This window comes from Capra hircus, chromosome 21 (assembly GCF_001704415.2).
Source record: "Capra hircus breed San Clemente chromosome 21, ASM170441v1, whole genome shotgun sequence".
NCBI classification, from domain to species: Eukaryota; Metazoa; Chordata; class Mammalia; order Artiodactyla; family Bovidae; genus Capra; species Capra hircus.
The window spans coordinates 20,352,763-20,372,619 of record NC_030828.1 but is presented as its reverse complement, the minus strand read 5'-3'; the positions used below and the strand labels follow the sequence as shown (position 1 = coordinate 20,372,619).

General features: G+C 57.0%; 1 protein-coding gene across 5 annotated transcripts; it reads left to right on the top strand.

Annotated features, from left to right (window-relative positions):
• KIF7 (kinesin family member 7) lies at positions 1,444-19,663 on the top strand. Of its 5 annotated transcripts, none has more exons than XM_018066273.1 (19): positions 1,444-1,588; positions 3,806-4,157; positions 5,592-5,792; positions 6,404-6,797; positions 7,053-7,572; positions 8,009-8,125; positions 8,778-9,005; positions 9,903-10,054; positions 10,460-10,575; positions 10,771-10,923; positions 12,262-12,464; positions 13,955-14,152; positions 14,496-14,621; positions 14,816-14,992; positions 16,307-16,522; positions 17,361-17,567; positions 17,722-17,920; positions 17,999-18,145; positions 18,357-19,663. In XM_018066273.1, the coding sequence occupies exons 2-19, from the start codon at positions 3,830-3,832 to the stop codon at positions 18,728-18,730; spliced, it is 4,056 nt and encodes a 1,351-aa protein (XP_017921762.1). In that variant the 5' UTR covers positions 1,444-1,588; positions 3,806-3,829; the 3' UTR covers positions 18,731-19,663. The 5 variants fall into 5 exon arrangements, with proteins under 5 accessions (XP_017921762.1, XP_017921763.1, XP_017921760.1 ...); XM_018066274.1 differs by having other exon boundaries at positions 9,900-10,054; positions 14,819-14,992; XM_018066271.1 differs by having other exon boundaries at positions 9,900-10,054.

Genomic DNA, 19,857 nt, shown 5'->3' with positions numbered 1-19,857 from the left:
ATTGCAGTGGCTTCTCTTGCCACAGGGCACAGGCTCTAGGGCGCTCGTGCTTAGTTGTTTCCCGGCATGTGGGATCTTCCCAGACAGGAGATCGAATGCATGTCCATCAAACGCAGGCGGAGGATTCTTAACCACTGGACTACCAGAGAAGTCCTACAACTTGGGTTTTAATGCTCACTGTATTAAGCATAGTTTTCCTAAACATTGAAACTTGGTGGTATATTGGAGAAGACAAGAGTCAAATATGGCTTGAGTGATGGGGTGGATGGTGCGGGGCATGCTGGAAGAGATGTTTGAGGGCGGTTTCCTGGACAGCTCCTGCTCAGGAATATGCATGATGAGCCCCCTCTGCAGGACTTCCACTGACTGTTCACCCACAAAATTGCCTCCCCAACTGGAGAGGCTAAGAACTTAGTGGCAGCCCCCACCTCCCGCTAGCCTCTTCTAGGGCCAGTTGTCCAGCCAGGAACCCAAGGCTGGGGGGCAGTGTGGTCCACCAGTGAATCCCATGCCCATTCCAAACTGGGGACTTATGAGCCAGAACTGTGGGGCCGGGATTTCTCAGGCCATCTTGCTCTCTGCCCAGCTTGCTAGAAGGCCTGAACAGGAGCTCCCTAGTGCTTTCATCCATCCACCCCTAGGTCACCCCAGCTCTGGGGCAGAGAAGGGGCCCAGGGATGACTTCCTGGTGTGAGTGCCCAAGGAGCAGCCAGGGCCTCAGCCACACCATCCCAATCCCGAATATCTCAGAGCGGATGAGTCCTTCTCGGCTTTAGAAGAGGTAGCGAAGTCAGATGAAAACAAGGCTGGAGGCTTCCTGGGGTCTAGGAAGGGTGAGCTTTGCTGAGCTTTGACGGGGCGTGGGGAGGGCTGCAATAGAAAGGAAGGGGGAAGTTCTCTGCGCCTGAATGAACGAACAATCGAACTACAGTAGTTGATTTTTAGTTAGTGTTAGTCTCTTAGTCGTGTCCGATTCTTCGCGACCCCATTAATCTGTAACCCGCCAGGCTCCTCTGTCCATGGGATTTCCTAGGCAAGAATACTGGAGTGGGTTGCCATTTCCTTCTGCAGGAATTGATTTTTAGGGTACTGTTAACCGGAGTCTCAGGGTTAGAAAATGCTTGTGGAACGAAACAGTCTCCTAGTTAGTATTCATTTACCACTTGTTACAACTTGCATCATAAACCTAGATGCTCCGCTCCACCAGCTGGTGGGCTTTTCCAGCTCGGAAAATCCAGGCGGCCTTGTTGCTTGCTGTGTTCCAGCTTTAAGCGAGTGATGCTAATATCAGCGCGCAGCGCTCGCGACTCTGGGCGGTGCTGGGGGTCGCGGGGCCTGTGGTCCAGCCCTTCAGCCCAGGCCACGCCCGATTCCCCGCCCCTCCGGCCCCGCCCCGCCCCGTCTGCGGACAGACTCCGCGGCGCCGCGCAGCCCGCGCCTCCGCCCCGGAGCGCCCAGGCGGGAGGAGTTGCGGATGAGGGGCGGGATGTTTTGGTGGGCGGGGGTCCCGGTGACGGCATCCGACCGCGCCGCGCTGGGGCTCAGAGCCTCAGTGTCCCGCGGGGAGACGACGCTCGCACCCTAGCAGGTTGATGTGGGCCGGGGAGGGGTGGAGGAGGGTGGGAGGGAGGAGGCGTGCGCTCGTCCTTTGCCTGTGCAGGCCTCGGTTGGGTGGCAGTGGGCGTCGGAACCCCGGAGACCCTTGACCGAGCACGAGGACCACTCCCTCCCTCCCCATTTTTGCTAACCTCCTCCAGGCCCCTCTCCGAGTGGACTGGAGACTCCCCTTCCTTAAGTCGGGGCCTGAGGCTGGCATTCCGGGCCTGGCCAGGAGGAGCGAGCACCCCCTCTGCGAGAGTCGGGTTCGCCTTTGTAATCACTTTTCCCACTTTCCCGGAGCTCCTGTCCTGTGCCCGGCGCCTCCGACTCCGGAACCCTCGGTGTTGTCCGGGCGCCTTCGGTACGCAGAGCCCTGGGCCCCGAGCCTGGGCGTGGAGAAGCCGGGACCGCGGGGCTGGAAAAGCTGTGACTCAGGGATGCCCGAAGGCGCCTGTAGTATTGCGTGGCAGTTACCGCTGCTGCCGCAGGGCCGGACACCCAGCTGGGACTGTTGATTGAACGAACGAGCGAACGATTACAGGTGCCGAGAGAAGTAGTGAAAAATAAAGAGCTGTGACCCTCGGGGTGGGGGCGAGGAGTGGGCATGGGGAAAGTTCCCTTTCCCCATCTACTACTCACCAGCTACTCAGCGTCGGACCTTGTGCTGGGTACTGGAGATACACTGTGAAGGAGACAGGTGGGTCCCTGCCTCCCAGCCCCCAGTTTGGGAGGTGAGGGGAGACCAATGGATAATCTGGCTTTTGCAAGGCAAGGGAGTGGTCAGTGGCTGATGGGAGAACTAGAGCGGTGGGTGTGGGTGGGTGAGTGGTGGGGGCCACAGAGCAGACGCCCCTCTTTGGAGGGGAGGGCACTCCCTGAAGTGGCCCTGATAACAGCTGAGTGTGCTGCAGGCAGAGAAAGGTGAGGAAATGTGGGGTATTAGTGGGTAAGTCATCAAGGTAGGCAGGGTCCATTAAAAGTTGTTTTTCCTGGTAAGGTTTTGAATCTAGAGCATTAGGGAGCCCCTCTTGCCTGTTTGGGGGGCAGTTTAAGCAGGAGAGTGGTGTGGTCACATTTGCAGTTTTGAAAGATGCCCCTGGTTGTCACATCGGAAGGTGCAGGGAGGCTGAAGCCAGTGAAGAGGTTGGTAAATATTCTGTCCAGTGAGCGGGATCCGGGCTTGGGTAATAGGGTGGAGAGAAGCGGGTATACTTGATATTTAGGAGATGGAATTGGCAGTATCTGGTGGTAGGGGCTTGGCCTCAAAGGATGTGCTGACTTTTTAAGAAGGTGGACCTGGGAATGTGAGATGACAAAGGCAGTCAGTTCAGTCACTCACTCGTGTCCGACTCTTTGCAACCCCGTGGACTGCAGCACGCCAGGCTATCCTGTCCTTCGCTAACTCCCAGAACTTACTCAAACTCACATCCATTGAGTCAGTGATGCCATCCAACCATGTCAATCTTTCCCAGCATCAGGGTCTTTTCCAGTGAGTCTTTTCCAGTTCTTCGCATCAGATGGCCAAAGTATTGGAGTTTCAGCTTCAGCATCAGTGCTTCCAATGAATAGTCAGGACTGATTTCATTTAGGATTGACTGGTTGGATCTCCCTGCAGTCCAAGGGACCCTCAAGTCTTCTCCAACACTACAGTTCAAAAGCATCAATTCTTTGGCACTCAGCTTTCTTTATAGTCCAATTCTCACGTCCATACATGACTACTGGAAAAACCATAGCTTTTACTAGGGAGACCTTTGTTGGCAAAGTAATGTCTCTGCTTTTTAATACGCTGTCTAGGTTGGTCATAGGTTTTCTTCCAAGGAGCAAGTATCTTTTAATTTCATGGCTACAGTCACCATCTGCAGTGATTTTGGATCCCAAGAAAATAAAGTCACTGTTTCCACTGTTTGCCCATCTATCTGCCATGAGGTGATGGGGGTCCCAGCGAGAACACAGATGCCCTTGGGTGTTGAGTGGAGGAGTTAGGGCCTCATTTTGTCAGTGATGGGAGCCGTGAAATGCTACCATGTAGGATTCTGGTGTGGCCCTTGCAGCATCTGGGCATCAGGTTAGGGCACAGAGGATGTTTTGAATTTTGACCACCTTCCCTTTTAATCTCTCTAAGGTCAGGAGCTGCAGGAACTGGCTCCAGGTCACCTGCAAGGTGAGTCCAGGTGCTGATAGCCGGGGCCTCTTCCTCTCTCCGCAGGGCTGGGAGCATCAGTCTCTCAACATGGGGCTGGAGGCCCAGAGGCTGCCAGGGGCCGAGGAGGCCCCCGTGAGGGTGGCCCTTCGAGTGCGCCCACTCCTGCGCAAGGAGCTGCTGCACGGGCACCAGAGCTGCCTGACGGTGGAGCCGGGGCGCAGCCGGGTCACCCTGGGCCGAGACCGCCACTTTGGCTTCCACGTGGTGCTGGATGAGGACGCCGGGCAGGAGGCTGTGTACCAGGCCTGTGTGCAGCCCCTCCTTGAGGCTTTCTTTGAAGGCTTCAACGTCACCGTCTTTGCCTACGGTCAGACGGGCTCTGGGAAGACATACACCATGGGGGAGGCCAGTGTGGGTGAGTGACCTGGCTTGAGACCCCCTGTGTTCATTGAGGGGCCTCAAACATCTGAATTTCTGCCTCTGCCATATCCTGTTGAAGATGAGGAGGCTGGAGGAGGGAGGGCGGGTTTCCTAAGTCAATCTGCAGCCCAGGGTAGGGTCAGCTGTGTCACTGGACTGGGTCGGGCAGGAAGAAGAGTCCTCGGAGGTTAGTGGCCCTCTAGTCCATAGAGATGGAATCATACTGTCTGGTTCTGGGGACCTCACGGGGAGGAAGGGCATGGGAAGCTGTCTTGTCTCTGGAGGTTGTCAGGATCGTTGTCAAGGGTCAGGATGGCAGGAAGGGAGACTGTCCTGGAAGAGACATGCTCTGGGGGCTGCATAACAGGGAAGCAGGCTGGTTCCATGAGGCTCTGGAGCAGAGTTTTGCAAGAGATGTTTTGGGCCAATTGAAGGGATTGCCAGCTTCTAAGGAGCATGATTTGAAAAGTGTACATGTTTGTTGTAGAAAATTAGGGAAATACAGAAAAGCACATCCACAAAAGAAGACTTATTTGATAACTGCCTTTCCCTGGTAGCTTAGATGGTAAAGAATCTGCCTGTAATGCAGGAGACCCAGGTTTGATCCCTGGGTTGAGAAGATCCCCTGGAGAAGGGGATAGCTACCCACTCCAGTATTCTTGCCTGGAAAATTCCATGGACAGTGGAGCCTGGTGGGCTGCAGTCTGTAGGGTTGCAAAGAGTTGGCCACGACTGAGGGACTAACACTTTCACACTTTCTGATAATTGCCTTTCACTCACGCTGTTAGCATGCAGTTTTTCCTGGTGAAAATTTTTATACTTAAAAAAATATGGTACCAATGTACCATTCTTTTGTATCCTGTTTTATTTTCTTAACAATATATTAATATCATGAACATTTCTCTATATCATTAATTATTATTCAAGCCAAAACTTTAATGGCTGCTTAGCATGCCATTGTGGATATAAGGTAATTTATTTAATCAGACCCCCTCTTGGATGTTGCAATGGACACTGAGGGTGTTTATGTTTTGTGTTTTTTAAGTTATGAGGAAGAGTGTGTTCTGAACATCCTTTTATTACTTCCTTGGCATAAAGTTAGGGGCTTCTTTAGATAACTGAGTGTAGACTATGATAATGAGTCCCCAGGAGTCATCAAACAAAGGGTATCTGACTGTCTGGCAGGGGTGTAGTGGAGATGCTTACATCATGAAAGTGGTTGGTTGAACCTTGAGGGATTGCTTCCAACTCTGAAATTCTGCCTGAGCACCCTGGAGCCTGGCCTGGCTGCCCAGCCCATGCTGGCCTCTGCCTCTACCTTCTCCACACTGGAGCCCCACCCGCCAGCTTCTGGCAGGAGCCTCTGGGCCCCGTGGGCGCCATGCCCAGCTGAAAGCACCATGGTGGTGGCCCTGCGGTGTCTCCTCAGCCTCCCTTCACGAGGACGAGCAGGGCATCATCCCTCGGGCCATGGCCGAGGCCTTCAAGCTGATTGATGAGAATGACCTGTTGGACTGTCTGGTGCACGTGTCCTACCTGGAAGTGTACAAGGAGGAGTTCCGAGACCTGCTGGAGGTGGGCACTGCCAGCCGGGACATCCAGCTCCGGGAAGACGATCGTGGGAATGTTGGTAAGAAACTCCTGGGTCCTCCTCTGGTTGGGAGTGGGGAACCTGGCTTGGGGAGGCTTCACCTGCTTAGGGTGGATACCCTGTCTGGAGGGGGTTACCTCCTAACTAGGAAACTCAAGCTCTGGGAAGTTTTGCTTTCATTTCCCAGTCTCTGCTGAGTTCAGTATACACTGGTGTACCCAGAGTGAGTTCAGTACGCACTGGTGTACCCGGAGTGAGAGTCACTGAGGTGGGCACAGGAGAAGCTGAAAAAAGTGAAAGTGTTAGTTGCTAAGTCATGTCTGACTCTTTGCAACCCCATGGACTGTAGCCCGCCAGGCTCCTCTGTCCATGGGATTCTCCAGGCAGGAATACTGGAGTAGGTTGCTGTGCCCTCCTCCAGGGGATCTTCCCAACCCAGGGATCGAACCCTGGTCTCCTGCGTTGGAGGCAGATTCTTTACCACCTGAGCCACCAGGGAAGCTGCTGCTGCTGGGCAGGACCCCCTGGGCGTGCAGAAGGGGCCCCTGAGTCAGGAAGAGCTCTAGAGGACCAGTCCTGCTCAGCCTGCCCTCCTAGCTGATTAGCCTCAGGCTGCCCTGCCTTGGGCTCACAGCCTTCTGTGCCCACAGTGCTGTGTGGGGTAAAGGAAGTGGACGTGGAGGGCCTGGACGAGGTGCTGAGCCTCCTGGAGATGGGGAACGCAGCACGGCACACGGGAGCCACACACTTCAACCGCCTCTCCAGCCGCTCCCACACCATCTTCACCGTGACCCTGGAGCAGCGGGGTCGCGCCCCCAGCCGCCTGCCCCGACCTGCGGCCGGCCAGCTGCTTGTCTCCAAGTTCCACTTTGTGGACTTGGCGGGCTCAGAGAGGGTGCTCAAGACAGGCAGCACAGGAGAGCGACTCAAGGAGAGCATCCAGATCAACAGCAGCCTCTTGGCGCTAGGCAACGTCATCAGTGCCCTGGGTGATCCCCAGCGCCGGGGGAGCCACATCCCTTACCGGGACTCCAAGATCACCAGGTGAGCTGCCGCTGCTGCTGGCCCAGTGGAAAGAGGCCCCGTGAGCCCCTTAGTCTGTCCTGGCTCCTATCTGGCCTCTCTGGCTGGGGTGAGGTGACAAGAGATGGGTCCCCCTCTGATTTCTGGGCCACAGTCTACACCTGGTTGAAGCCTTGGGCCCACAGGGAGCCACACAGAGATTCAAACCCTCTTTGGGGTCTGAACTTCTGGCTCTGGCACTGTGGGGCCCCTGACACATGTCCCTGGTGCCCTCAGGATACTCAAAGACTCCCTGGGCGGGAACGCCAAGACGATGATGATTGCCTGCATCAGCCCTTCCTCCTCCGACTTTGACGAGACCCTCAACACCCTCAACTATGCCAGCCGCGCCCAGAACATTCGCAACCGCGCCACTGTCAACTGGCGGCCTGAGGCTGAGCGGGGGCCCGAGGAGGCTGTGGCCAGCGCCCGGGGGCCACCGAGGCATCGGTCGGAGACACGCATCATCCACCGGGGCCGGCGCGCCCTGGGCCCTGCCGCCGCCTCTGCCACGGCCGCTGCCCGCCTGGGCGCCGAGTGCGCGCGTTACCGAGCCCGCACCGACGCTGCCTACAGCCTCCTGCGCGAGCTGCAGGCCGAGCCTGGGCTGCCTGGCGCTGCCGCCCGCAAGGTGCGCGACTGGCTGTGCGCCGTCGAGGGCGAGCGCAGCGCCCTGAGCTCCGCCTCCGGGCCCGACAGCGGCATCGAGAGCGCCTCTGCCGAGGAGCAGGCCACCCATGGACCCAGCGTGCGAAAGGTGACCAGGGGCCGGGGGTGGCCTGGGGGTGGGCGGGGGGCCGGGGGCCGGGGAGGTGAGGAAGAAGGTTTTCCATGCTGGGATTCAGAGGCATTTCTGCTGATGACCTTTGATGTATCCTCAGGGTTTCCATCTGTTAAAGATAACAGGAGTATCTACCTCCTTGGGATGTAAGGACTGAGGGTGTCATAAGTGCTGGTGAAGGCTAGTTCTTAATAATTGTGGTAGTGATATTACTGTTAATGAAAATATGATTAATAATGACGAGATAGCCCAATGGCTTGTGGAGGGAACTGCAGGCCATGTCGGGTCTGGACCCCTTCCCAGTTGCAGGCAGGCTTTGGAGCAGAGTAGCAAGCAGGGCCGGCGGGGTGACTCAGGGACAGGTAGGCTCGTCCTGACTGTCCCCCTGAAGCTGCGCTCCCTGCCCCACTAGGAGGATGAGGGGCCGCTGCAGCTGCTGGCCCTGCAGAGCCAAGTGGCCCGGCTGCAAGAGGAGAACCGAGACTTTCTGGCCGCTCTGGAGGACGCCATGGAGCAGTACAAACTTCAGGTGGGTGCCCCCTGCCACAGTGATGGTGGGGAGGGGAGACTTCTGCCGGGAGGTGAAACAGCTGTGTCGGAGTGAGAGGAGTGGGTTCTGGCAGGTTGGGTAGAGGTGGGAGCAGAATTGCAGAGGAAAGGAACAGATTGGTGCAAGTGGGTGTGTGGGGCGAGTTGGAATTGGGACTAGAGAGGCAGTCCCATGAGACTCCTGAGCCCTGCTTTTCCTTTTGTGCAAAGATAACCAGGTCAGCGATGCTCCTGGCGCCCCCTGGTGGCAGTAAGTGGCATGAATATGGAGGGGGTGATAGATGGGGCAGAGTCGGTTCCGTCCCTCAGTCTGTCCGACTCTTTGTGACCCCATGGACTGCAGCACACCAGGCCTCCCTGTCCATCACCAACTCTCAGAGCCTGCTCAAACTCACGTCCATCAAGTCAGTGATGTGGCCGGTGGGAGAGTTTAAACCTGAGCTAATGTTAGGTGTATTTCAGAGGAACCCCAAGAGGTGGTCAGAGGCATTTGGCCCTCCATTTTAGCACAGAGAGGGCAGGGTGGTCTCAGATGTGTTCTTCATTTTCCTGCACTTCTGCCTGTCAGCACCCCGGCTCCCCACCTCTCTCTCATGCACGTCTCCCATCAGCACCTGGACCGTGTCTTGCAGAGTGACCGTCTTCGTGAGCAGCAGGAGGAGATGGCGGAGCTGCGACTGCGGCTGGAGCTGGTGCGGCCAGGCTGGGGGGCCCCAGGGATCTTGCAGGGCTTACCTCCGGGGTCTTTTGTGCCCCGGCCTCACACAGCCCCCCTGGGAGGTGCCCACACCCATGTGCTGGGCATGGTTCCTCCCGTCTGCATTCCTGGAGATGAAGTTGGCCCTGAGAACTGGGGAGAGGTGAGATGATGGCAAGGCTGGGTGTCTGCTGGTTGACCTGGGCAGGCTTAGGCAGGGGAGGGGCAATCCTGGGGAATGTGTCACTCACCTCGTGGTTTCACGGGACCAGCTATGAAATGCCCCTTTCTGGTGTTCCTGGAGGAATGGCCCAAATTTGGGTAGGGCCCCTCAGAAGGATCTGGTGCCATGGAGCATCCTTGGAGTAGCTGGAGATTGCTTGGAGTGAGGATTACAGAGGGGATTCTGGCTTCCAGTATGGAATGGAATGCTTGCCTGCCTCCAGGGGTGGGGAGCTCATCACCTCTGAAGTCTGCACACACACACACCATCTTTGGATGCCTTCCTCTGCAAGTTCAGTTTTCCATGAGCTCTGATCTCCTTGCGCTTGGTCTCTTGTTTCTAGTTCTGTCACTTGCGGCCTTTTGGACAAAGGCTGCTCCTGCATCTGCCTGAAAGCTCTGGGTCATCTGAGTTCTAAAGGCCAGAGGCACTGAGGGGTGGGAGGACGTGGGTTTGGAAGAAGCCTGTTACGGACTCCCCACCCCCGACTCTTGTGGGACATTGTTGGCGAGATAAGACTTGCTGCAGATGACTTATATACACGGTGGAAAGGGGAGGTTGTCCCCTGAGGAGTGCTAGTTCAGCTGTGGGAGCTGGAGCAGGGTGGGGGTGGTGGGGGGCAAGAGAACAGGAGGAGTAGAGGAAGGAACAAGGAGGGGAGAAGTTTCTGCTTCAACTTGAGACTGGAAAGGCCTCTCAGATATCACTGGAGCTAGATCCTGAAGGTTAAGGTCGGGCTTGAAGAGCACGCAAGGTGGGCCGAAGACTGGCTTGGGGGAGATGGCTGATGGAGAAGGCCCCGGGAGCCTGTCCTGAAACCCTGGCATTCCCCAGCAGATGAAGAATGGCAGGGAGGCTGGAGCCAAGTTTCTGACAGAGGGAGACAGGCTGGGAAGTGGCTCTTCAGATGCATCAGAGGAAGAGGAAGGAGAAGAGGAAGAGGAGGGGGAGAAGGAGGGGCCGCCACGACAGAGCCTGCACCGACGAAGGTGAGTGGGACCCGTGGTCCACCTGACAAGGACCGGCTCAGGGCCTCAGCTGGGCAAGAGGGGGATCCCATTGTAGTCTCAGGGTGCCCTTGCCTCCATCGGCCTGGCCAGCCCTTGGGGAGAGCAGGCCGGGGCTGTGGGCTTCAAATCAAGCGTTCTCGCTGGGGCGGGTGTGCTGAGGGATGGACCCGGCCTCCTGGTTCTCAGACTCCAAGGTGGCCCTCAGTGCCTTGCACCCTCTCAGCTCAGCCGCTGGCCTCTGAGTTCTACCAGACAGACATCCTGGGGTCAAGGTGACGCTGGGATGATGGAAGGCCTGGGGTTCTCTCTTCCCCTCCAGGCCTGGGAGGTGGCTGGGCTGGGGCAGGGCTGGGGAGGGGTACAGACTCCCCTTCTGCCCTCCAGGAATGGGATTAGCAAGTGGAACCAGAGGATGGGGCCCTGCCCAGGGAGTCCACTCAACAGGAAGGGCCTAGAGCTTTGCCTGGAGGAGATGGGTGCAGCTATCCCGGGACCCAGAGGTGAGCTGGGTGGGGCGCAGAGAGGGTCCTGACCCCTTTACCCACTCATGGTCCTGGACTGGCCACCCTAGAGAGTCCACATACCATCCCTGGCTGCCCCTGGCCAGGGCATTCCTCCCCTTCCCTCCCTTCCGCCCACCCCCGCTTCCCCCACTATCTGTCGTGGCAGCCGCCCTGACCATCAGCCTGTTACAGTGGTTAGTGGGAGCAAGGCCCTGGCTCAGCCCCGCCAGGCCCCTGCGGCCATGGCCTCTGAGTGGCGACTGGCCCAAGCCCAGCAGAAGATCCGTGAGCTGGCCATCAACATCCGCATGAAGGAGGAGCTCATTGGCGAGCTGGTGCGCACAGGTGAGGGAGGGGATTTGGGCCGGGCCTCCTGCCTGAGGGTGGGTGGTTAGGAGCGGGGTCCAGATGTTTGCCCACTCAGCTTCTTCCAGATGGGTGGTCTTGAGCAGGTAGGATAACCGTTGTGTGCTCTGAAGTGGAGATAGTAACTGCACCTGTTTCATAGGTTGTTGGAATGAGTTAATTCAGGTAAAATGCTTAGACTGGTTTTCAGGAAGCGTTTTTTCTTATTGTTATTAATCAGTTGCCTGCTGTGTGTCAGACACTGCACGGGGCACAAACAGCGGTCCTGGGGAGCAAACAGCATCCCCCAGTCATAGTAGCACGTCTGCTACTGGTGACACAGGCGAGTGAGCAGGGGATGGTTTCAGGTGGTGACTGGTCAAGCTCTTTAATTTTAATAGCTATGAGTTTACTATGAAATGTATTGGGAACAGCTGCAGACAGACATGAGAGTCCCTACATACCCATCATTCAGATTTAGCATTTCCAAGCTTGGCCCACGTTTGCATCTCTCCCTTTTTTCTTTGCTGAAATTTTTTGTTTCTAACTTATTGGCTGTGCCGGATCTTTGCTTGCAACTTGCAAACTCATTAATAGCTGTGGCATGCTGGATCTAGCCCCCTGAACAGGGACCGAACCTGGGCCCCCTGAATTGGGAGCACGGAGTCTTAGCCATCGGACCACCAGGGAAGTCCTTTTTTGCTGAAATGTTCTGAAGCAAATCCGAGACTTCATGTCGTTTCATTCCTGCACCTTTCAGTATGCCTCTTTTTGGATATTTTAACCAAAATGCCATTAGCATATCTAACTAAACTGATGCCCTCACAGTGCTCTGAACAGAAGCAGTTCTTCAACAGTGTCTGTGTGCAGCTCTGGGCTTGTCTACACATTTGCTCATTAGGTCTCTGAAATCTCCCTTCTCTCACCTTTTCACAGTCATCCTGTAGAATGTTCCAGATCCCAGATATTCTGGGTTTGCCTCTTAGCTTCCTTATGGTGTCATTTAGCTTGTTCCTTTGTCCTGTCTCCTACAAATGGAAGTTAGTTCTAGAGGCTTAGTTGTATGCCGCTTTAAGTTACATAGTTATTTTAGCATGTGTTAGGTAACAGGAAAACTAGTTAACCTGTATTTTCTCTGGGTCACTGCTATGGAAAAGGCTATTTTAAAAAATAAGTCAAATTAAAGAAAAGTAGTAAATGGTCACAGTACTGGAGGGTGCAGTCATCATGAAATCCTTGTAGGTGCCGGGGACTGACAGGTCTGGGAAAGCTACTAGGGAGGAGCTGCGATGCTTTAAGGAGGGGTCCCCAGTGCTGACTGCACCCCGGTTCTTCCAGGGAAGGCCGCCCAGGCCCTGAACCGTCAGCACAGCCAGCGCATCCAGGAGCTGGAGCGGGAGGCGGAGCGGGTGCGGGCCGAGCTGAGCGAGGGCCAGAGGCAGCTGCGGGAGCTTGAGGGCAGGGAGCCCCAGGACGCCGGTGAGCGCTCGCAGCTCCAGGAGTTCCGCAAGAGGGTTGCCGCCGCTCAGAACCAAGTGCAGGTCAGTGTCAGGACCCCGGGTGTGGTGGCTGCAGCCTCGCAGGCTGGGGTCCTGGGATCAAGACATGTGTGAGCCCCAGAGCGCACGCCCACTGTGGAACCAGGGGTTGCCCCAGCCCTGGCTGGTGGTGCGAATGCCCTCCTGGCCTTCCACAGTGAGGCTGGTATTAGGTAGGAGCTGGCAGTGCTGGGGGTCTTTGAACACAGCAGAGGCAGAGGCAGGGAGGTGGGCCCTGCCTGAAGGTCACCTCAGGAGGCCAGCGAGGATGAGGCAAGGGTATGGGAAGGAACCGACCCTCCCTCCTGTAGCCCTCCCCTCCCTCCGTCTACCCTTCCAGCGGTCTGTTCATCCATCCCTCCAGCCCATCATCCCTCTGTCCATCCACCCACCAGTCCAGGTGCCTGTCTAATCCAGCCGTCCAGTTATCCCTTTATCAGTTGAGTGACTATTTATGTGCCTGTTCGTTTGTCTTTCTATTTCTGTTTATCGATCCTTTCATTGTCTGTTCATCCTGTTTTTTACTTTAAAAAAAAAAATGTTTTTTATTTGGCTGCACTGGGTCTTAGTTGCAGCATGCGGGATCTTTAGGTGTCACACAGGATCCTTTTAGTTGTAGGCATGTGGGATCTTGTTCCCTTGCTGCTGCTCCTGCTAAGTCGCTTCAGTCGTGTCCGACTCTGTGCGACCCCATAGACGGCAGCCCACCAGGCTCCGCCGTCCCTGGGATTCTCCAGGCAAGAACACTGGAGTGGGTTGCTATTTCCTTCTCCAATGCATGAAAGTGAAAAGTGAAGGTGAAGTCGCTCAGTCGTGTCCAACTCTTCGCGACCCCACGGACTGCAGCCCACCAGGCTCCTCCGTCCATGGGATTTTCCAGGCAAGAGTGCTGGAGTGGGGTGCCATTGCCTTCTCCGCTAGTTCCCTTGAGCAGGGATCAAACCCAGGCCCCCTGCTTTGGGAGCTCAGAGTCTTAGCCATGGACCAGCAGGGAAGTCCCCTGTTTTTTGCCTTTATATGATCGCATCATCTGTCTGTCCACCAACCCTTCCATCCTTTCATCTTTGCACCTGTCCATCCACTAGAGTAGAGTGATTAAGAGCGAAGGTTCAGGAGCCTTGACTGCTTGCGTTTGAATCCCAGCTCTGCCATGTACTAGCTGTGGGTCCTGGGTCAAGTTTCCTAACCTCTCTGCATCTCAGTTCCCTAATCTGTTAAGTAGGAAAGCTTTAAAGTTGTTTCGTAGGGTTCTAAGGATCACTTAATATACTGAGAGCACTTGGTGTACTGTGTGGTATGTAGTAAATGTCACAGTATTTTGACATTTTTACAATTTGCTATTTTTATTAGTCTATTGTCCATTGGCCTGTCTTCCCTTTTGTCTGTCCCTCTTCATCGTCCTTCTGTCCTGCCTGTCCTTGTTGAGTGCCAGGCGCCATGCCCGGCTCTTGGCAGCTGTCATGAGCAGCCCAGTGGAAGCTGTGTTGGTCCAGGTACTGAAGGAGAAGAAGCAGGCGACGGAGCGGCTGGCATCCCTGTCGGCCCAGAGCGAGAAGCGGCTGCAGGAGCTGGAGAGGAACGTGCAGCTCATGCGGCAGCAGCAGGGGCAGCTGCAGAGGCGGCTTCGTGAGGAGACAGAGCAGAAGCGACGCCTGGAGACGGAGATGAACAAGCGGCAGCACCGTGTCAAGGTCGGGTGCTTGGCTGGCGGGGTGCCTGCGTCCCAGCCAGGAGGCCGAGGGGAGCGCGTACCGCCACGCGACTGTGAAAGGCTGGTCACGTGGCCTCCCTGAGTTTGTTTCTTCACTTGAAAGTGAGAATTAGAGGAAACTCAGGGCTAGGGTGAGAATTCAGTGAGATGAACCAGATAAGGGGTCCAGCAATCTTGTGTTTGCGAGGCTGGGGGGTGCTGGGCAGGGTTGTCTTGGGAGCAGGACAGGCACTCCTGTGGGCTTTGGGGATCACCGGCTCTGGGAGGACACTGGTACCCCACAGGGCCCTGCCCACCGGACTCACCCTGAATTTCATGCCCAGGAGCTGGAGCTGAAGCACGAGCAGCAGCAGAAAATCCTAAAGATCAAGACAGAAGAGATCGCGGCATTTCAGAGGAAGCGGCGCAGCGGCAGCAACGGCTGCGTGGTCAGCCTGGAACAGCAGCAGGTGGGGTCCGGGCTGAACTGCACCCCTGGCTCACCCGTAGCCTGCCCAGGCAGCCTGGCCAATTGCTAGAGTGCCCTGCGGGGTCAGCCGGTGGGCACACCATTCTACCCCTCTGAGCCGGGTGGCCATCCATACCACCCATGTGGCCAGAGGGGAGAGCTGAATTCCTTCTCGCCTCCCCTGCTGTCCCTCAGAAGATTGAGGAGCAGAAGAAGTGGCTGGACCAGGAAATGGAGAAGGTCCTGCAGCAGCGGCGGGCGCTGGAGGAGCTGGGGGAGGAGCTCCACAAGCGGGAGGCCATCCTGGCCAAGAAGGAGGCCCTGATGCAGGAGAAGACAGGGCTAGAGAGCAAGCGGCTGCGGTCCAGCCAGGTGAGGGCCGGCCAGGTGAGATCCTGCCAGATGAGGCCCTGCCAGGTGAGGCCCGGCCAGGTGATATCCTGCCAGGTGAGGCCCGGCCAGGTGAGGGCCAGCCAGGTGAGATCCTGCCGGGTGAGGCCCTGCCGGGTGAGATCCAGCCGGGTGAGGCCCTGCCGGGTGAGGGCCAGCCGGGTGAGGCCCTGCCGGGTGAGATCCAGCCAGGTGAGATCCAGCCGGGTGAGGCCCTGCCGGGTGAGATCCAGCCGAGTGAGATCCAGCCGAGTGAGGCCCTGCCGGGTGAGATCCAGCCAGGTGAGATCCAGCCGGGTGAGGCCTGGCCGGGTGAGGCCTGGCCGGGTGAGATGCCATCAGATAAGGTCCTTTCAAGTGAGATGTCTCCAGCTGGCAATGCTGCCGGGTGAGCTCTAGACGGATGAGGCTCTTCTAGGTGGTGCCCCTGCCAGGTGAGTTCCAGCCAGGCCTCTGTCCTCCTGGGCTCTACCCTGTGCATCTTCAGAGTGTCTGTGATGCGGGCTCTGATGTGTGGGTAGAAGAGCCTCTCCAGGTATCTACCCCCAATGCATTGTACCTCATTAACCACCTGCTCTGTGCAGGCAGAACGAGGAACCACAGGTATAGAGAGGTCGTTTGGCCAGAGAGAAAGAGATTTCACTGGGGTTGGAGGCAGTTGCGCCTGCCCCCACCCACCCAGCTCCACTTGGCTTCGTTGCTCCCTCCCTCTTGAGTAGCAAGTTTCGGAGCCAAATTTCCTCGTCTCAGATGGAACCAGTGTTGCCCTGAGGATTAGAGGAGTCCGTCACTTCACACAGAGCCCAGAGCTGTCCCAGGAGCCAGTGCTTAGGCTAGACGCCCACAGGGTTCCAGACCCTCTTCTGCTGTCATGGAGTCCTAGAGCGTTTCAGCTGGATTTTCTGGAATGTCCCTTGGCCATTAGAACCCTCACTTCCTTCCACATTAGGTTCCCCAAGGGCCTTTGGGGTTTGGCCACTAACCCCCCCATCCTTCCCATCACCAGCTGGAGTCAGGTCATCTCAGTGACAGGCCACCACCACCCTGCTCTGCCTTTGCCCATGTTGCTCCTCTTGTCCTTAGCTTTTCTGTGTCCTCCTTCCGGGCCGTCTCTGGGGGCCCCTCTTCAGAGGCTCGGGTCCCCTAGGCCCCCACTCCCCAGCTTGTACAGAACCGAGTCAGGCCTCCTGCTGGACAGCACACCTCCTTAGCCTCCATGGCAGGGCTGGCCTGTCCTGTGGCCCCTGGGAGGGTGGGGCCTGCCCCTTCCCTCATCGCCGGCGGTGCCGCCCCCAGGCCCTCAACGAGGACATTGTGCGAGTGTCCAGCCGGCTGGAGCACCTGGAGAAGGAGCTGTCCGAGAAGAGCGGGCAGCTGCGGCAGGGCAGCGCCCAGAGCCAGCAGCAGATCCGTGGGGAGATTGACGCGCTGCGCCAGGAGAAGGACTCGCTGCTGAAACAGCGGCTGGAGATCGACAGCAAGCTGAGGCAGGGCAGCCTGCTCTCGCCTGAGGTGCGCCCTGCGGGCCAGCCTGGCCACCTGCTCCCCTCCACCCCTGGCCCCGGCTCTCCGCTGGGTGCGGGCCTCCCTGCTTCGGGACACACATCCCTCCCGGGTGTCAGTCCCCACAGAAGGTGCAGGACTAGCCCTCCCGCCGCTGGTCCAGCCCCCGGGCCTGGGACACACAGCTGGGCCTCACTGCCCTCGGTTGCCCCAGCTGGACTCGGGACTCGTCCTGTGTCCTGCATCACGTTGACCTCAGGCGTATAGCACATGTTCACACCTCTCAACTCCCAACATGGGACGCGAGTCGGGACCATGTCAGCACACCTCACAGCCAGGTTTGCCCTCCTGCCAGCAGAGAGAGCTTGTGTTAGAGAAACGGAGCCCCGGGGACTTACCTGGCAGTCTAGTGGTTAAGACTGTGCTTCCATTGCAGGGGGCATAGTTTTGATCCCTGGTTGGGGAACTAAGATCCCACATGTTGCATGGTGTAACCAAAAAGTTAAAATTTAAAAGAAGGGGAAATGGACCCCAGCAGACCCTGGGTGCCTCTACAGCCCCACCACACCTTCCCTTTAGAGCAGGGTCTCCCAAGCACAGGTCACTCCAGAGGCTGTGAGCTTCAGAGAGCAGCCTCCTAGCGGAGCCCCGGCCTCCCCCACCCCTGAGCTGAGGCTGAGATGGATATGCCCCTGCTCCTGCTGCAGTGGGCGGGGCGCCTCTGGCTCTGAGGACAGCAGGCGCATAAGGGCTGGGTTGTGGCTGCATGTGGCCATCATGACTCTGCTCAGGACCTCAGTGTTCAGGGGGCAGCTGTCCCCCTCCACCCGTCCCCGTGTCCCCGCAGGAGGAGCGGACGCTGTTCCAGCTGGATGAGGCCATTGAGGCCCTGGACGCCGCCATCGAGTACAAGAACGAGGCCATCACGTGCCGCCAGCGGGTGCTGCGGGCCTCGGCCTCCTTGCTGTCCCAGTGCGAGATGAACCTCATGGCCAAGCTCAGCTACCTCTCGTCCTCAGAGACGCGAGCCCTGCTCTGCAAGTACTTCGACAAGGTGGGTCACAGAGCTTGCAGACCGCCGCCTCCACCGGGGTGGGGGGAGGTGGACGGTGCGGGCGGTGGGCCGGCCACACGCCTGCTGCCCCTGTGTGAACAGTCCCGGGTGAAGGGAGCTGGCACTGGGGGCTGAGCCTGGCTGTTGGGGACAGGTGGTGACGCTCCGCGAGGAGCAGCACCAGCAGCAGGTGGCCTTCTCGGAGCTCGAGTTGCAGCTGGAGGAGCAGCAGAGGCTGGTGTACTGGCTGGAGGCGGCCCTGGAGCGGCAGCGCCTGGAGATGGACCGCCAGCTGACCCTGCAGCAGAGGGGACATGAGCAGCACGTGCAGCTGCTGCTGCAGCAGAGCCGAGGTGGGGCCCGGGCCCGCCGCGGGGGCCGCCGCCTGCCCCGCAGCGCCTCACCACCTCCTCCTGCCTTTTTCCCTCCAGACCATCTTGGCGAAGGGCTGGCGGACAGCAGGAGGCAGTACGAGGCCAGAATCCAAGCTCTGGAGAAGGAGCTGGGCCGCCACGTGCGGCTGAACCAGGAGCTGAAGCAGAAGCTCAGTAGCCTGAGTGCCGCCGGCCAGAGCAGGGGTAATTGCTGCGTGCCGTCACCAGGCCGGCCGGGGCTCAGCCCTGATGCCAGGTCTTCTTTGTTCTGGGCAAAGCTTAGAAACCACTCTGCCTTCAGCTCTTGGGTCATTTCACATGTTGTTGATTGCACGGGGGTGTTGGAAGAAGGCTAGGGCTTCAGGAAGGGGTGGCTGGCTACCTCCATTTCTGACAAGAATGTTGTTATTGCCAGTGATGGGTGGGGAGAAGAGGACCCCGTGCCTGGAGAACAGACAAGCCCCTGGAAGCGAGGATGAGCTCTACCCAGCGCCTGAGCCTCTCTGGCAGCCCACCGGCACGGAGGGGGCCCCCCGCCCACGGGAGGAGATGCGGGACTTGGTCCACGCCCCGTTACCGTTGACGTGGAAACGCTCGAGCCTGTGCAGTGAGGAGCAGGGCTCCCCTGAGGAGCTGCGGCAGCGGGAGGCCGCTGAGCCCCCAGTGGGACGGGTGCTGCCTGTGGGCGAGGCGGGTCTGCCCTGGAACCTCGGGCCCTTGGCCAAGCCCCGGCGGGAACTGCGGAGGGTCAGCCCAGGGATGATCGACGTCAGGAAAAACCCCCTGTAGGCACACCTGGGAGATTCGGGGCCTGCCCAAAGGTGTGGTGTTGACGCTCCCTTCTGTGAAGGAGTCCTTACCTCAAGCTCTAAATCAGGTCCTGATCTTTCTTGTTAGTCAACAAATTCGGGCCACTGCCCAGAACTGGACTTGAATCACTTGTTTAAAAAAGGTGAACATTTCTACCAGTCGCTTCCTTTAGGATGCAGCACCCAGTTGCCATGTTTTGGCTTTTTTTTAATACAGTTTTTAAAATTTTATAGTGATTTATAGCATTGTTAGTTTCAGATGGGAAGCAGAATGTTTATACACGTGCATATGTGCACTCTTTTTCCGATTCTTTTCTCATGCAGCTTACTACAGGTTTTTGAGTAGAGCTCTTTTGCTATACAGTAGGTCCTTGTTGGTTATCTATTTTATATATAATAGTGTGTACGTCGACTGAGCTACAAGGGAAGCCCAAGTGTGTACATGTTAATCCCAAACTCCTGATTTATCCCTCCCCTTCCCTTTCCCCTTTGGTAACCATGTTTGTTTTCAGAGTCTATGAGTTTGTTTCTGCGAATAAGTTCGTCTGTATTTTTTGAGAGCCCACATATAGTGGCATCGCATATTTGTCTGACTCACTTCACGCAGTGTGGTAGGCTCTAGGTCCGTGCTGCTGCAGGTGGCATTCATGTTTTACAGCTGAGTAATATTCCAGTGTGTGTATGGTCCATGTTTGTACCTGTTTCTCTGCTGATGGGAACTTAGGAGGCCTCCATGCCTTAGCTAGTGTGAACAGTGCTGCAGTGAACACTGGAATGCGTGTATTTCTCTTTTCAAATTATAGTTTTCCCCAGATACATGCCTAGGGGTAGGATTGCTGGATCATATGGTAGTTCTGTTTTTAGTTTAAGGAACCTCCATACTGTTCTCCATCATGGTTGTACCAGCTTACATTCCCACTGACAGTGCAAGAGGGTTCTCTTCTCTCCACACCCTCGCCAGCATTTACTGTTTGCAGACTTTCTGATGATGGCCATTCTGACTGGTGTGAGGTGATGCCTTATAGTTTTGATTTGCATTTCTGTAATACCTAGCGATGTTGAACATCTTTTCGTGTTTTCTGGCCACCTGTATGTCTTCTTTGGAGA

Bases quoted from the DNA above. Each gene is read 5' to 3' on its own strand.
- KIF7 (XM_018066271.1), top strand. From the start codon at position 3,830: ATGGGGCTGGAGGCCCAGAGGCTGCCAGGGGCCGAGGAGGCCCCCGTG. The intron at 5,793-6,403 runs GTAAGAAACTCC...CTGTGCCCACAG, and splicing joins AGACGATCGTGGGAATGTTG to TGCTGTGTGGGGTAAAGGAA. The intron at 14,993-16,306 runs GTGAGGGCCGGC...TGCCGCCCCCAG, and splicing joins AGCGGCTGCGGTCCAGCCAG to GCCCTCAACGAGGACATTGT.